Source organism: Triticum aestivum, chromosome 1A (genome assembly GCF_018294505.1).
Source record: "Triticum aestivum cultivar Chinese Spring chromosome 1A, IWGSC CS RefSeq v2.1, whole genome shotgun sequence".
NCBI lineage: Eukaryota > Viridiplantae > Streptophyta > Magnoliopsida > Poales > Poaceae > Triticum > Triticum aestivum.
Genome location: NC_057794.1, coordinates 526,870,283 through 526,887,275, shown reverse-complemented (window position 1 = coordinate 526,887,275; position 16,993 = coordinate 526,870,283). Strand labels below are relative to the sequence as shown.

The window sequence follows — 16,993 nt, the reverse complement described above, 5'->3', positions numbered from 1 at the left end:
GACTTCGATGATTGTGATGTAGGGCCTATACTGTACACAAGTCCCATATGGGAAAATGTCTATTTCTATCGAGGGGGTAGGCACGTCGCCGGATTTGCGTTCTGCTCCTGTCCAAGATGTCCTTGGTGTGGAGTTTCGTGTTGCGGCAGCTGCTGCTACTGGCGCATCTGTTGCGACGGCAAATACTTAAACTATCCCCTGCCATGTTCAGCCCGGCTTTAACTCTGCCTAGCAATGGTGGGCAAGTTCATACAGGTGCGCGGGTTGGTGGTGCGGATTAGGCGATCTTGGAAGGGCGTGTTGTTTTTGGGCGACTAGGTCGATTGGTTAGGCGAGCTAGCATGCAGGCGGTGGGCGAGCTGGTTGGTCGGCTTAGGCGACCTTGGAAAGGGCGTGTTGTTTTTGGGCAACTAGGTCGATTGGTTAGGTGAGCTAGCACGCGGGCGGTGGGCAAGTTGGTTGGTCGGCTTATGCGATCTTGGAAGGACGTGTTGTTTTTGGGCGACTAGGTCAATTAGTTACGCTAGCTAGCACGCGGGCGGTGGGCGAGTTGGTTGGTGCGCTTAGGCGATCTTGAAATGGTGTGGTGTTTTGGGGCGACTAGGTTGATGGGTTATGCAAGCTAGCACGCGGGCGGTGGGCAAGTTGGTGGTGCAGATTACGCGATCTAGAAAGGGTGTGGTGTTTTGGGGCGACTAGGTCGATGGGTTAGGCGAGCTAGCACGCCGGTGGTGGGCGAGTTGGTTGGTGGGCTTAGGCGATCTTGAAATGCTGTGGTGTTTTTGGGTGACTAGGTTGATGGGTTAGGCAAGCTAGTACGCGCCCTGGTGGGCGAGTTGGTTGTGCGGATTAGGCGATCTTGAAAGGGTGTGGTGTTCTTGGACGACTAGGTTGATGGGTTAGGCGAGCTAGCACGAGGGCGGTGGGCGAGTTGGTGGTGCGGATTAGACGATCTTGAAAGGGTGTGGTGTTTTGGGCGACTAGGTCGATGGGTTAGGCGAGGTAGCACACCGGTGGTGGTGAGTTTGTTGTTTAGATTAGGCGATCTTGGAAGGGTGTGTTGTTTTTGGGCGACTAGGTTGATGGGTTAGGCAACCTAGCACATCGGCGGTGGGCAGGTTGGTTGGTCGATTTAGGCGATCTTGAAAGAGTGTGGTGTTTTTGGGCAACTAGGTCGATGGGTTAGGCGAGCTAGCACATCGGCGGTGGCGAGTTGGTGGTGCGGATTAGGCGATCTTGGAAGGGCGTGTTGTCTAGGTTAGGCGACCTAGCACACCGGCGGTGGCGAGTTGGTGGTGCGGCTTAGGTGATCTTGAAATGGTGTGGTGTTTTGGGGCGACTAGGTCGATGGGTTAAGCGAGCTAGCACGCGGGTGGTGGGCGAGTTGGTGGTACGGATTAGGCGATTAGAAATAGTGTATTGTTTTAGGCGACTTTGACCGATGGGTGAGGTGACCTAGTACATGAGGAAAAGTGTGGCTTGGTGAGCTGGATTGGGTAGCGTAGCAAAGCCTAGAAAAATATGTGAGGTTGGCTGATTCTGAATAAATTCCCCACTGAAATAATTTGTAGCATTTTTTGACTGATTCTCTGCCTAAGACATGTAAAATTGTTGTGAAGAAACGAAGAAATCAAAAAAAAAGTGTGGTCTGTACCTCGCCATTGTATTGATCTGGGAAGTCCTCCATCTTAAAACATGTTAGGCGACGGATAGTGGAAATAGATGTCCTTGCTTAGTTTTGACTATTTCTGTTGCCTGCGGATAAAAGAAACAAAAAAATATATGTTATTTGAAAACCATCACAAATGCTGAACACAAAAATGTTGAACATGTATGTTACAATATTTGACTGCTGAACATATATATTGCCTGCCACAACCCGCTAATTATGTTGCCAACTGAACACAAAAAATCTGAGAGAAAAATGCTTATATGAACACATGAATTACAGGGACGTTATTTGCACTGTGTTGCTAAGCAAAACTTTTCAGATGTGGAATTTTCTCTACAAACACAGAAATGGAGAACAAAAATTTTTCCTACAGAAACAACAGGGACGTTGCCTACATAATTGCCTACAAAAATCTTGTTGCCTGTGAAGGTACTGTCTGCTAAAAAGCAAAAATTATTGCCTGTGAAGGTAATTCAAATTGCCTACAAAATTGAAAAATGGAAAACACACAGTATTGCATATACTTATAATTGAAATGCCTACAAAATAAAAATGCACAACTATTATTTTGCCTACAGAAACACAAAAAAAGAAACGAACACGCAGAGATGTTTGCCTACAAAAAAACATCTCTGAAATGCCTATCCCATGTGTGATTTTGCCTACATATGTGTTGGTTGTCTAATTTAGTTGCCTACAAAACCAAAAATGGACGAAACATAGGCCTAAACACGAGAGACATTGTTCAGAAAAACAAACTTGCCTCCAGTAATGTAAACTTGCCTGTTCTGGGGCAAAAATGTTGGTAAAACTTGCCTACTCCTGGTGGACAATTGAGTAATCACTGGTATAAAGTTCAGAAAATCAAACTCCAAAATTAAGCAAAGGGGTTCAGTGTTTCTGTAAGGCTTGCCTACTGCTGCATAAGTTCCTACCCCCGCTGAACAAAAAAAATGTCTACGTCCAGGATTGAGAAAAATAGGTTCTAAATAAGCTTCCTGCTAATGACTGAAAATAATTGCAAAATGCCTCCTACTAATGACTGAAAACAATTGAACTATGAAGAGGCATGCGTCAACCCACGTATAGAAATTCAGTACCCAAAGCAAGCAGACTGTGTATGTTTATGAGGAAAAGTCCGAGGGCAACGTGCATAGAACATGGTGCGGTACTACAAAAAATGGTTGCCAACATTTATACTCGAACCGCATCCACTCACAAACGCTGCAAGGTTCTCCAGTACCTGGATCAGGCCTTCTACGTCCTGAAAACAAGCACCTTCAACACTTGCAAAGCTAAAAGCAAGCATTTACAGGGGTAGCATCCTGTGGCATGGGAACATACTGCAATAAGCTTTCCAGTGGGAATCCTGCATCAAGAATTTCCAATCGCTGCTACATGCCAATCCCTACAATTGAACTCCAGTGCTGCAAAATATTGCCTACTCATGGTGGACAAAGCATTGTAAAATGCCTACTTACTGGAGAAACCTATCATGCATAACTGTCTGACAACTGAACAAAACATGCCTATATTCCAGTGATGTAAATCAAAAACTTGCCCTCCAGTGCTGTGAAAAAAGCCTATCCTCCCTGGTTGACAAGTATTATAAAAACTTGCTTGCTACTGGAGAAGCTAATACTGCATAAGTGCCTAAACGTTGAGCAAAAATTGCCTACATCCCCTTGTGGACGAAAAAATACATCTAAAAACGCATACAACCTTGCACACCACCACCCCAACCCCTCTGGATGCTAAATAAAATGCTGTTAAAAAATACTAAAAACGGCTCTCCCTGAATTGTCATGCGCTACAAAAAAAATCGGCATGAATTCCCCTCTGTTCCATGGTGCGCTGCCAACTATCAAGATGAAAAGAAGGTGTGAATGATGGGGGATTGCACAGGAGCAACACACCTGACTCGCCCCCAACCCCCCTATCGGCTCCACCGCTCGTCGACGTAGATGATCGCGCCGCGTCCGCGAAATCCCCATGCCCCGTTCATGAGCTCGAGACCAAAAAAATGGAAAGGTTTAGGGCGCGCATGACTTACCTTCTCTACCCCAAGGAGACGTAGCAGCTCGCCGCCTCCCCCTTGGTCGTCCTTTGGATGACCGGCGCTCGCTCCTTCTCCTTCCGCTTCTATGCCTGCAGGAACGCCTTGTCGATTCGCTCTTGTCGTGCTTCGCCTCCGCGTGGTAGTGGGTGCTATCAAGCTCGTCGCCTTTATGCGCTCGGCCTCTTGGATCGTCGCCGTGGCCGGGCTCGGGCCGGCTACGGGACGCCGTCGACCTAGGGATTTCTCTCCTCTGTTCTTGTTGGATGTTCATGTTGGATGTAAGGGGCAGCGAGGGAAATTAATCCAAAACAATAAGGTGTGCATCAAGCGGGTTGCTCGTGCGTGCCATGTCAAATACGTGGGTTGGGCAGGGAATAGAGAAAATTCCTTATATAACACTATTTTAAATGTTGTTTCTCTATTTAACACTGTAAAAATGTGTCTTCCTTATCTATCACTAGTTGGAAAATTTGTGCCTTTTGTAACACTTCCGTCACTTTTGTTAGCATACTAAAGGTTGGGGCAGGCCTATGCGCACTTATCTTGTTTCAACACATTGGGCTGCCATGTTTTGTTCTTAATCACACTCATGTATATCAATACGGGCATATATGTTATAACATTAGGATATAATAGTACCACATTGATCAAATATACAGATACTCTAATATTTGAGTTCAGAACCATCATAGGCAGGGGTACATCTAATGAGGATATGTACAACTCTCGCATGGAGCATAAAACGGTACAATGCACTACAGTTAATCCAAAAGCATCCTCATGAGGCCATGACTTGGCTTTGTCAAAAGCCCGCTGTACGCCATCGCAAGAGACGACCAGTAGCAATGCGATCCGGATACTCACGTCTGAAATTATTTTGTATCATTCCCAGTGGACCTCTTACGCTTATATTCACATAAATCCGAATGAAGCTGCATCAAGAAATAAATTTCAGAAATGAGAAACAACATCTTATAAGAACAAAAAAAATACATGTTACATATAGTAATATTTCCCTACAGCCTAATGGTACAAACAAATCAAAGGCTCAGTGTAGCTAAAAGACAGAAAATGCTAACTGACTATGGTGTCACTGCTAAAGAGCACAAATAGCATCAATGTCTAGTGAAAAAAAAACAGAACAGAACGAACTATTTATGTAGTTTTTATGCTATTACATAACACTTCTTGAAGCAAAAAACTCTTCTATGTAGTACTATTACATAACACATCTGAAACAACATGCGCTAAAACGAAGTGGGAGAAGAAACTTCCTCTGGTTAGTAATAAAACCTCCTGGTGAAACAAAAAGATAAAAAATAAGAATGCTCAAAAAAGTCTTTATACATAATGCACAGGGGCATACTGAATTTATGAAGGCTGGGTAGAGCAGGGACTTAATGAAATAATGAGGCTGACTTGTAAATATCACTCCTTCCTTCTATAAAGCTAAGGTAAGCCTTTGGCGCACTCTCGAAAAGAAATAATGAGGCTGAAGAGAAATATTGATCACTGATGCATACAGAGGGATAACTGATAAGCATGGATTTGAGAAATGAAGGCGGAACAATGAGAAGGTAGTTACTGAAATAATGAAGAAACATGTGCACTGAAGGTGACCAGAGAAAGAAGAGTCAGGGCCAGTTCTTTTGGGCAATTCTCCCAGAATTGACCCCCTCCCCAGCTTCTCCCAGAATTGCCACTCCATCTTTTTTTACAATTCCTAGCTAATTAGACCTTAACTAGCTAGGAATTGTAAAAAAGGATGGAGTAGCAATTCTGGGAGAAGCTGGGGAGGGGGTCAATTCTGGGAGAATTGCCCAAAAGAACTGGCCCCAACAAACATTTAACAATATGAGCAATAAGCACAAAAGCAAACAAAAAAAGTAACAATATGAAGAAATACTACTTCTCTATATAAAGTGTGTTGGGATCAGAAAAAATTATTTACAAGTCCAACTAATCCACCAAATCTGGTTGTTTAACCCACCTGCAGACAGCCCAGGGCAAAGTCAAATTAGATGGACCTCCCCCTAAAGCTGGTAGAGAAAAGAAAGTCATGACTAAGAAAACCATGAAACAATTAGATAATAACATTGAAACTTTTTCCCTCTAGTGTAGTGAATTTTACAACGAAAAACCTTCCTTTCCCTCCACTATACTGAATTTTACTACGAAAAATCTTCCTTTGCCTATGTGGATTAGATGATCTTGTGAATTATTGGTTGTGCCGATACAAAATGAGAGAACAAAGCTAAGAAAGAAGAATGAGCAAAACAAAGTATATATGCACAAGGAGCACTACAGACTGAAGTAGATAATGAAAGACTGAACAAAGTGTGACTGAATATGACTGAAGAAAGAGGAAAATTGGAGACTAAGGACAAAAGAAGTTAAAGAAAGACTGAACAAGAACTAAGGCTGAATATGATTGAATAAAGAAGAAAACTGATGACTAATAAAAGAAAAGGTACTAAAATCCTAATCTGAGAAATAAAAAAATTGAATAATAAGAACAGAGATACTGAATATCTGCCAAACCAAGAATAAGTGAATCAAATACTGAAATCTCATAAACTAAAAATAAAAGAATGAAGACTAAGATCATAGACTAATGCAAAATCAGAGAGAACCTACATGGAAAAAAATCAAACAAACATTTAGTGGTACAGAGAAAACCTACATGAATAAGGGACCTACCTTCTCATCTCTATCTCAATCCATACGAATAGAATTTGAGAATGAAACCACAGATCTAAACTCCCCCAATCATCGAGCTCCCGCACACAGAACCAACAAGCAACAAAATACATCCTTGATGTAATCATAGAGGAAACCGGGGCGGAGATCAACCTCTTATGCCGGTGCCGACAGTTCCCTCACTCCATGTCGCATCTCTCTCCACCGCTCTAACAAGGGGGCATGGATATCAAACTTCAAGGAACCAGAAGAAGTACCGGCGATGAGGTCCGACTTGAGTTGCCCAGCCCGTAGGCTGGCGCCCACTCCAGGAACGGGAAGAAGTATCGAAGCGCCGCCGCCACGTGCGGTCTGGCAGCTCGCTCACACACCGGCACCGCCACGTGGAATGGGTCACCTGGGAAGAAGGTCTCCTTGAGGTACCACCAGAAAACCACCAACGGTCGCGCCTTACCATGAACATCAGAAAATGGTAAGTAATGAAGAAATGTCCATGACCAAAAAGCCAGGTCATAAATTGAACATTCGGAAAAATGAATGAGATGCAAATGATTTTGTGGTTTGAGTGCTGCTCATTGTACATGAGTGACTTGGTTGAAGTGAAGAAAAAGAAAAATACCTTTTGGTTTTGGTTGAGCTTTCCTGCAAGTGCTAGCAATAGGGGGTTTTGCCACAACCTAGGGCTCCAAGAAGAAGAGTCATCCATTTATGTGTGCGCACGAAACAAATGCAGAAGAAAATCTCAGAGATCTTCGTGCTCACCTAAATAAGATTGCAGAAGAAAATGTATCATGAAACATTCTAAATTGCAAAAAATAGGAAACTAAAATACTTGAAAACTTGGAGGGTTCTACATCAGTACACCTCAAACAAACCCCTCCATCACTATCAGCATTGTAGAACATATTGCAAGCCTGTTAAACAAACAAATAAGCAGGCTAACAATGTAAAACATTTGATGGCGATGAATGTTAGGATGAGCGAAGGTGGACCAAAAAAAAGATAAGAAACTGATGTATTGAGTTAGAGGAAATTTGCAACAATGGATGATAGGAATTCGAACATATCAAGGGCATTTATTTACATTCAGATGTCAATTTTTAAAAAGAGTCAGCTCCCGAAATATAAACCAGACATTTAAATTCAGTATCTTTTGAATTCATGAAACGAATTTGTTTTGGGTATCAAGAAGAGTGGAATCAAATCTTCAAAACACAAGAAGTACGACAAATAATCAACAATGATTCACAGCGAAATTGCACAGTATCCTCACCTGCTACTGGTACCTCCCCTCTACATCACCACCCGGGGCAACTGCCGCCACCACTGCCGCCGTGGCCATCTTTTGGATCTCGTCGCCGATGGCTAAACCCCTGAGCAGGATCCTGGATAACATATGCGCCGCCAGCTCGTGCTTGACTGGGACAAGGTGTCCTCACAGGTGCTTCCACCCCAATCCTCACCCTACACGCACAGAATGAAAATGGCGAGACGAGCGCATCATGAATTAAGCAACTATAAATGTAACCTACACTGATATTAGTGTCCTAATCTTTGACCACATATCCCAACTGAATGTACCCTACAAAATCAGGAACACACGCATACATGCCAATTCCTCTGGTTTATCTGTAACATGCTATAACTTCTTATACTCTGCTTCATGTGTCAATTGGCAGAATGTTCGCTAAATCACTGATTTTTAAAGATACAAGTACATCTGAGCATTTAGTAGTATCAGCTATAACTACAGATCATAACACTAAATGCAGAATCATCTAGATCTCAAGGTGCAGTACTTGTTTAAGATATCTTTTCTTATCAGTGCCTGCAATGTTTATGCCTACACTAATAAGTCCAGTTTTCAGTCACAATGAGCATGTAACACTGCAAATCGACATAACTTTTGATCCAGCCTGGAGCTTTAGGATCCATTGCGCCTACCGACTGCTTGGAGGCCGGCAGCAAGACCTCCATCCCAGCATCGGCCACGCCCTCCGCCGCACAGATCTGGCCATCCGCGCTTAACACCGGCACCTCAGGTTGCTGCTCACCAGCCGTCGTCGCTGCTACTCCTGCATCAGGATGTCACTGTCGTTCACATCCTCTAGGAGCGTGAATCTGGCAATCGGTATGAGCAAACACGGGATTGATCACTGTTGAGGGGTCTTACAGTGCAGCGGTGGCATGGCACGTCAATCATTCCAACCAAGTAGTTTTTAAGAAGACAAAAGGCCTCATGCCTGGCTAATAACCCTGCCATAGCATTCCAACTGGATATGTGTGACTGTAAACAAGTAAATATTGTTCAATTGTTCAAGAGATCAAACGAATCAACAACACCTCTGTAATGATAAAAGTATAAACTTGCAATTTAACATGAGACTATAGCTGACTCGCGTTGATAAGAAACCAAGAAGACCTTGGCATGAGAGAACAATAAAATGCTGCTGCTTTGATAAGGAATAGTGACACAGATAACTGAACGACTGAACCCAAGAACCTTCTAAAGTCCTTTTAAAAAGCAAGTAATTCCAGAAAATGATAACCGAGGAATTAATCCAAATAAAATGAGATCGTTTTTGTCATCTTTCTAATTTGCTGGTCTCATCAGCTAAAGGTCCATCCTAGATATTGCATTATATAACCACATGAGTAATTGCAATTGCCTTGACCAGGAGAAAGAGAATATATAAGCTTGTCGGTTCATGGCAGCCATGAGCTTCACATCATCCTAAAACTCTACAATATCACATCATGCTTGGTGAAAATAATATGCTAAAATATTCAGTTTGGAAATCACAACACTTCGAATGGACAGAAGAATTATTGTTAGATAGTAAGGGCCCGTTCGACAAACCACCGCTCCTTGAAATACCAGGATCTGTGGAGCTACTGTTTGCTCGCTCCAACATTTTAAGCTACTGCTCCGTCCGCTCCGGGAGCGGAGTCGTGGAGCCGGAGGGACTCCGAACAGGCCTTAAGCCTAAATTTATTCTGTTTTTGGCAGAGAACAGAGAATAGGAAAATGTACAGTGCTTGGTAGATGCAGTTTGATAGGAAACAAGTACGTACTGCTCTTAATACTTACTTAAACAACAGTACAGACAACGTCATAGGAAATCAGTTATGCAAAAAAGAAAATGGCCAAATCTATATAGCCTGTTCGTAGTTTCATTCTTGTTAATTGCAAACGCATGGCAGGTTGTACAAGACATTCTCTTAGAATTAGATTTACTTTCAAGGTCTTGTTGTAGTCAATTATCACAAATACATACTATGTAAAAACCTAGCTAGATCCAAATCTCCAGGACAGCAAGGTACCAACATATCAAGACTAACCCAAAATTTATTTGGAACCTAGCTAGACCTGAGAATCTACTCCACGAGAAGAAACCAAAAACCTATTTACAAAAACCTAGCCAGTACTTGACTCCTCTCCTGAAACGGGAAGGGAGAGAGGCCACCAAATGGTACAGGAACATAAAAGGAGAAGAAGCTCACCAGACTGTGGCGGGCGTGGTCGCTGGAAGCAGAGGCGGAGCGAGCGCAGTTGATGCGAAGACCAACTTCGGGAATGAGGGGGCCATCTTCTTCCTCCCCTGTGGCCTCCGTCCTCCTCTTCTTCCTCCCCCATGACCTCTCCGTCCTCCCCCACGACCTACTCTCTAGGGTTATCTGTGCGGGCGCAAGCGGGGGCGTAGAGCAGCGGCTGGGCGGGAAATCGGTAGAGTGGGGCGAGGTGGAGTCGCTTCTATTGATGGCAGCGCCGGAGACGGCCATGCCCAGGAGGAATCGGCGGCGGCGGCGGTGTTTTGTGGAGAGAGAGACAGGAAAGCGAGAGGGGAAAGGGGATCGAGCGAGCTGTGCGGGGGCGTGGACCTTGTTTTTCTTTTTGTCTTCTTGTGACGACGTGGCTAGCGCGAGAGTGCGCCCTTTACCCCATCGTTAATGGGTTGTATACCGTTTAGATGCTTGTCAGTTTTTTTAAGCAGACAAAACTGCCCCTGACTATATTGCATCTATCTTCTACTACTAATAAACAATCAAATTTATCTTTTCTAAACGCACCCCGTAGATGTACACGGACCCATTATCATCGTTTGATTAGTGCCACTAAACTCAATCTAACAGTTAGCGTTAATCTAATCTATTCCCTAGTGTGCAGATAGTAATTTTCATTGACTGACCCTACTCCACCACAGAGAAAATCTCCACGCAGCGCAACCCCTACGATCACGCATGCACGCAAAAAAGGGAAACTGATCGCGATCGAATCTCCTCTCCCTCAATCCCGGCGACTCCCTGTCTTCACCTCGTCAGACGCCGCCTTCCAAAACAATGAGGGCTCCTTCGCCGCACGGCAGCACCGTCGCCTTTCGTGGACGATGACCTCGCCGCCGCGGAGGTGCACCAGGTGCCGAGGTCTGGAGAGGCGGCCAGGAGGAGGGAGGAAAAGGGATAGTAGAAAGAGGGATAGCAGCATCAATCTAATCATCTCTCCGCCGGTCCGCCCCGATTGTATAAACTCCCATCATGGATCGATCACTAATCTGCGACTCCGCGCGCTTCATCAAATCAACAGAGGAGGAGCCATGGGCAACTTCCGGCGATCCCACGTACGTGAACAAAACCATGGGGAAAAGCAAGAAAAAATCACAGGAGAATATGAGAGCGGAAGAGAGGGAAGGTGATCACGGCGGAGTCACCGTCGTTGTCGACGCAACCGAAGACGAGGAACTGGAAGAAGATGGTGGTGCTGCAGTGCCTAGACGATGTTGACCTGGTGGCCGCCCAAGGCGGAGGCGAGCATCATGTACAACATGTCGACATCTATGCCCCGGCCGGCGGAAGCAGCGGCTACCCCCGGCGTCGTGTCCGCCGCCCTCTCCCTGATCCTCCACCGCTCCAGACATACCCACGCCGACCCGGGCTGGCACGCCGACCTCGACCACGCCGCGCTCCGCGACCTCATCCTCGCCTCCAAGGACCTCGGCAACCGGGCCCTATTTGACCTCGCCTGCAACACCGTCGCCCCCATGGTGGACGGAAGTCGTCCAATGGGATCCGTACAATCTTGGGCATCAGGCCCGTCGGCGGCTCCGCTCTTCAGCCGGATCCAAAGCTGGAGAAGGAGCTGCTGGTTGTGTACTTCGTCCGCTATCATCCCTTCATGGCCGGCCGCCCGGCCGGACTGTCACAACTCACACCCGCAAGATGGCTTTGTTCAACATGGATAAACAGTGTAAGTCCTGTTCCTCCCCCTGCGTTCTATTTTAGCCACACAAACTAAACAGAGAGGAGAACAAGTAGGCGACGTGACGGCGAATGTGACGGCAACGGCGTCGCAGGTCAGTCCAGCCAACCCCTGAATCCTCTGTACACCTGCCTGCAGCGACTCCTCCATGCTTCCCATGTTCAGTTGCTCCTCTACTCACTTTTTTTGACGCGTCCTCTACTCACTCTCTCTGTGTTTCTTTGTATGTCTACTAAATACAGTAGGTCTACTGTTCTATCCTTATACTATTTTCTTCAAACATTTTTTTGTTGTAAATGCCCTAATACTCCTATTTATTATCTAACCAGCTTGTATTTGGTACTACAATGCGTTGATGTTAAATCCCCCAATATTTTGTTATCCAGGCAGTCGAAACAACTTCAGTCCACTTACATAAATTCTTCTATTTTTGCTATTGCAACGAGAGAAAGAAAAATAAGATGCGGTGCCAATGGAGAACTAGACATCTATTTCATACCAATGTTTGCTACTGACATACAGTAGTTGTGATAGTTAATGTTTCATACTCCACATTGTTTCTTCTTCTGAGAAATCGAGAATAATCTATCATAGCATTCACCCTCTTCCAAATTTCTGTCTTTGAGTGCCGGTAAATCGATTTTAATTGTTTTTTACCCATTTATGTATTTCTCATACCGCAAAAGATTTTTTTTTATATTTCGAACTCCAGTTTTTAAGTTCATTTGTAAGTTGAAGTTAAAAATGCGTATGGTATATTTGATTCCCAAATTAGCGGTGTTGCCGCCGTAAGCTCATAATGTATACATTTATGCTTCCATTGTTTCAGGCTGGGTTGTTTGTGTTCAGTCTGCACAAGAGTACCAAGAGGAGAGGTTAGTGGCACCTGCTTAGATTTCATTCAATTGTATTTTTTAAGAATCAATTGTATGTATCTATTGGGTTTTCGATCTTCTATACCCTCGATCTAGGTTCTTTACCAGATCTTTTTATCTATCTACATTTCGTACCAGTACCTTTTAATGCAATGTGGAGGTACTTTGCGGTCTGATCCATCTTCATGTTTTGTGGTGTTTACAAATGTATCAGATTTTAGTTTCCTTTAGCTTTGAATGAAACAAATGAGAAGACACACATTATTTCAATTTCCTTTTCCCAGGTTTGATGTTTCCTCTTCGTTTGAGATTAAGCATTAGTTTAAGATTTTTTTTTCGGGGTGGTTTAAGATTTGGTGGAAATTTGCCAAAACCGGTGTAAGCTTTAGCTTATTTTTGTGGCGCTTACAAGTGAAGAACTACAAATATTATTCATCTCCATGCCATTTGTTTCTTTTCCTTATAAGGAACTTGTTTCTTTTCTAGATTATGGTGTTCAGTTCATGCTCCCACAAAGGTCAGTGTTGAAGCATCGATCTTTAGCAAGATTTGCAACCATACCTAAACAAATTTATGAATAAGATGTATTATAAGGGAGGCATGGTCGCCTGAGATTGTAGCTGCAACTCATGAATGCAAACAAGGTTAGAGAGTACCCTGTCAATTTACAGCACCACTTTGAGTTGCTTTAAATTTTTTTGCAAGTGAGTTGCTTTATTTATAAAGGCAATGTTGTTGGATCATGTTGGGGGGAAATCAGCATGCAGAGTCGCAGGGAGATATAAGAAAATTATCTAATGACATTGCAAATCTGATAGAGGTTGGCTTACTAGGAAGCCTTTCTTTTTCAACAATAAGATTAGCATAAGTAAAATTCTATGCACGATGATATGCATGATACTTATTGACTCCCTCCATCAAAACTTTTTTTATAATGCCAGATACGGTGCATGAATGTTGATTCTCATAATACCACTTATGGTGCACTTGCTCAACTACATCGAGAATGAAGCTGGAGAAAACATCCAAGAGAATTGCATAAGCTTATTAGTGATTACTAAGATAATTTCTTGTGTCGTTACTCTATGCATACAATGCTAAATTATAGCGTTTCTTGGAACTCAATTAAATTATAGATGATTTGTAGTATTTTTATTGTTATCATAATATTTTTTCTATGCACGTGAATTTCCATATAGGATTGTAATATTTGTCGAGACGTGCGTGCACGTGCACACTTACTAGTGGGAAAAAAGAAACCCTCGCACCGCACGTCCTCCACCTCCCTTCGCCTCCAGCGCCCCCTCCTCCCTCTCCAGTGCCGCCACAGCCGCCTGGGCGACGCTCCCACCCACCACCCATGGTTGAGGTCGGCGAAGCGGCCCATCGCACGGCGCCTGGGGACGCCGCCTCCCTTCGCCGTTAGCAGCGGCGACCGGCTAGCGTGCGTTCGCAGCCGCCAAAACCGGATGGCGCGCTGTCCGGCGAGGGGCCCGACAGATCGTCTTCGTCGCGCGTCTTGGGCCTGACGGAGGGGCAGATGCCGATGCCCACCAGCGGTGGCGGGCTCGATCTGGATATTCATCCTCGTGCCCAGCCGCCGCTCCTCGGCATATTCCTCTCCCCGCACCGCCGCTCGCCTCCGTCGCGTCACCCGCACTGCCGCTCACCTCCGCCTCGTCAGCGCCTTCTGCTGCTACTGCCGCCGGCGCGTCTCCTAGCTCCTGAACGACCAAACCATGCATCACTACTCCATGGGATTCTAATTTGCCTTTGCGTGCTTGCAGGTTTGATTGCTGGACGTGGTGCACTGGATCCGGCAGGCGGTGGTGCTCTGGGGCGTCGCCCCCCTCGTCAGCGCCTTCTCGATCGTCCTGTCAGTCTCCCCCTCCCTCCTCAAAGCCCCATATTTCTCTCTCTGTCCCCGTAGACATATATTAGATATAGATTCAGGTTCATTGTTAACTAAATTCATGAGCTCATTTCACACTGGACAATTCTTCTCAAAAATTGCAAGGCTTGAGGCCTACTTATTATTGTTTTGACTGTCAAAACTGAAAGATTTTGACTGAAGTTGCTTGTGCCGGCATCATCCGCTGCACTGTAAGGTTGCTTGACTGAAGATTTTGACTGAAGTTGCTTGTGCTTGTGATTTTGAATATAAGTTGACTAAAGAGTGCACAAAGGATCTGAATTATGGAGTAGTAGGATCTGAATTCTGAAACTACACCATGTTCACATTACACCCTATTCCTATTATAATCATGTTTGTCAGTGAACTGAATTCTGAAACATCCAATCAAGAGTGAAAGTATTGAATGTGTACATACTCAACAAATTCAGTCAAAGTGAAAGTAATGGATGTGTAGCTACTGAATGTGTGCTCAATAAATTTGGCCATTACTGCAGTCATGTAAGTTAGACAATATTTTGAAGAAGAGTAACTTAAAAGTGTCAGTTGTTGTGTCAAATTAGTCCTAAAGCAAATTTGATGGAAATAATCTTAAGAAAATTTAAATGAATTTTGACTGAGTAATTGAAATTTGAATGGTCCTCCATCTGTACTTGGCAGGAGTATGGATTATTCTGCCTTCAGAAATTAAATTATGTTTTGTTTAAAATATGATTATTCTTCCTTTGGAAATTTTGTTCTCATTATGTAACTCAACTTGAGTTTAAGTCATTTTTATAATCAAGTCACCTTGTGTTTTTACTAGCCTGGCATGAAGCTTCTGTTGTTAACTCTGAAACTTGTGGCCAAACTGCCCACTCAAAGTTTAATTAAGCTTCTTTGCAAACATGTGTTGTGCTCTCAAACAAACCTGAACACTAAAACTTGTGCATTCTTTCTTTTTCTTTCCATTTCTTTGCTTTGAAGTGTAAAAATGAAGTTAATGTGAAGTGCGAGGGGACAAAAAAACAACACTTGCTCTAACTGAATTTCTTTGCTCCATAGATATCAGTGATGGGCACTTTGCTCTAACTAAATTTCACATTTTCACAATTTGTGATGGATACACACGGAAATAGAGTTGAATAGTGCTCATGTACACTTGGCTATGGCATTCAGTTAACTGGATATTGCTACTACTGCAGGTACACTCACAATTATTGTACAGATTGATGCTACGGCTATACTACAGGTACACACACATTTCTGAATTTAGCCAACACTTACAGCAAAATGTTCACCACAGAATAATCCATTTTATGTACTGCTTATGTTACATTGAGAAATCAAGGATGTGGTGGGTTAAATTTTTCAAAGCCAATTACTCCTATGGTAATTTAGAAATTCTGCGGTTGTCAATGATGTTCCTTGAATGACCATAAAAGACGTTTGGTAGCTAATTTCTAATTTATAAATGAGGCTAAGTATGTTAAATAAATTCAGCTTCTTCTTAGTCCTTGTAGTATCCCTATTGATATTATTCCAAATAAATTCAAATAAATCCAAAGCCCTGGAGTATTTGATCGCGTCAAATCATGGACATCGCTCGTTGGCATGCAGCGCAGGTGGGCAGGGGCACCTTCGGCGGCGTAGATGGGCCTTGCTCGCGCGACGGTTGATGAGGTTGAGTGCCGTTGGTGGCTGGGGCCTAGGGTTGGTTGCTGCCGCGAGCGACGGGGGACGGATGAAGAAGGAAAGGGGGTAATTAGCGTAAGGTTTACAAAGGACTTTTTTTGTAAAAATGCCAATGAACTATGCTAGCGACATTATTTTTCGGACGGATGGAGTACTACTTTGCTTGCAAAACTAGGAGATGACTATTCATATCTTATTTTGATCAGATATTGTTGTGTAAATTGATAGTTGTGATGCCCTGCAAGTGAGGTTCCTTGCCCATTAAGTAATTTACTCTTTGGCTGCATGTTTGGGTGTGTAGGGTTCTCACTGTTTGAACAACTTTCAATATTCTAATTCAGCCACGAGTACAGGTTTAAGAGTCAGCCTTTTATATGAAAAGGAAAAACACCTTTTGGTTTAACAAAAACTTGTATATATTTAGTTAGAGGCTTACTACATTCTAGGAAGAGCTGGGCTGATTATGCACTATTGTCATTTACTTCGTATATGTTAGATTTTCTTACGCATTACCCTTATTTTAACTAATGAGCTTATCCTGGCTGCCTGCCTGGCTGGTAAAGTTTCCAAACAGTATATCGAGATCGTTTTTCTTTTTTTTTTTTGGCCCCAAAACGTTACAGTCCACTTGCTAGATAGGCACATTCCTTCTTTATCAATCAAGCTTAGATTATTATCCATCCTCTTTGCTTTGGTGGATTCTTCTATGCTTGCGTTCTTAGCCTTTCTGTTTTGGTGGAATCTTCTATGTTACTACCAAAGCGGCATGTAATAGGATCAACATGATTTCTTTGCATATCTGCTGGTAAAAGCGTCTAGACTCGTATCATTCTCTTCTATAACA

The 16,993-nt window shown here is 43.6% G+C and overlaps 1 protein-coding gene and 1 long non-coding RNA gene across 22 annotated transcripts; one reads left to right on the top strand and one right to left on the bottom strand.

Moving 5' to 3' along the window:
* Positions 1 to 4,374: 4,374 nt before the first annotated feature.
* LOC123063192 (uncharacterized) lies at positions 4,375 to 10,359 on the bottom strand. Of its 20 annotated transcripts, XR_006430210.1 has the most exons (8): positions 9,936 to 10,357; positions 8,605 to 8,718; positions 8,376 to 8,506; positions 7,705 to 7,895; positions 7,296 to 7,345; positions 7,051 to 7,193; positions 5,722 to 6,880; positions 4,375 to 5,243 (listed from the first exon to the last, which is right to left on the bottom strand). XR_006430210.1 is itself a non-coding variant. In XM_044486926.1 (2 exons), the coding sequence occupies exons 1-2, from the start codon at positions 10,212 to 10,214 to the stop codon at positions 9,348 to 9,350; spliced, it is 360 nt and encodes a 119-aa protein (XP_044342861.1). In that variant the 5' UTR covers positions 10,215 to 10,359; the 3' UTR covers positions 8,725 to 9,347. The 20 variants fall into 20 exon arrangements, 1 of the variants encoding a protein (XP_044342861.1); XR_006430215.1 differs by having other exon boundaries at positions 7,051 to 7,108; positions 7,705 to 8,506; positions 9,936 to 10,358; XR_006430194.1 differs by having other exon boundaries at positions 7,705 to 8,506.
* Positions 10,360 to 13,039: 2,680 nt separating this feature from the next.
* On the top strand, positions 13,040 to 16,725 carry LOC123063248 (uncharacterized). Of its 2 annotated transcripts, none has more exons than XR_006430218.1 (4): positions 13,040 to 13,207; positions 14,351 to 14,439; positions 15,660 to 15,706; positions 16,075 to 16,725. It is a non-coding gene; the product is annotated as an uncharacterized lncRNA (long non-coding RNA). The 2 variants fall into 2 exon arrangements; XR_006430223.1 differs by having other exon boundaries at positions 13,044 to 13,207; positions 16,080 to 16,721.
* The last annotated feature ends 268 nt before the right edge of the window (positions 16,726 to 16,993 follow it).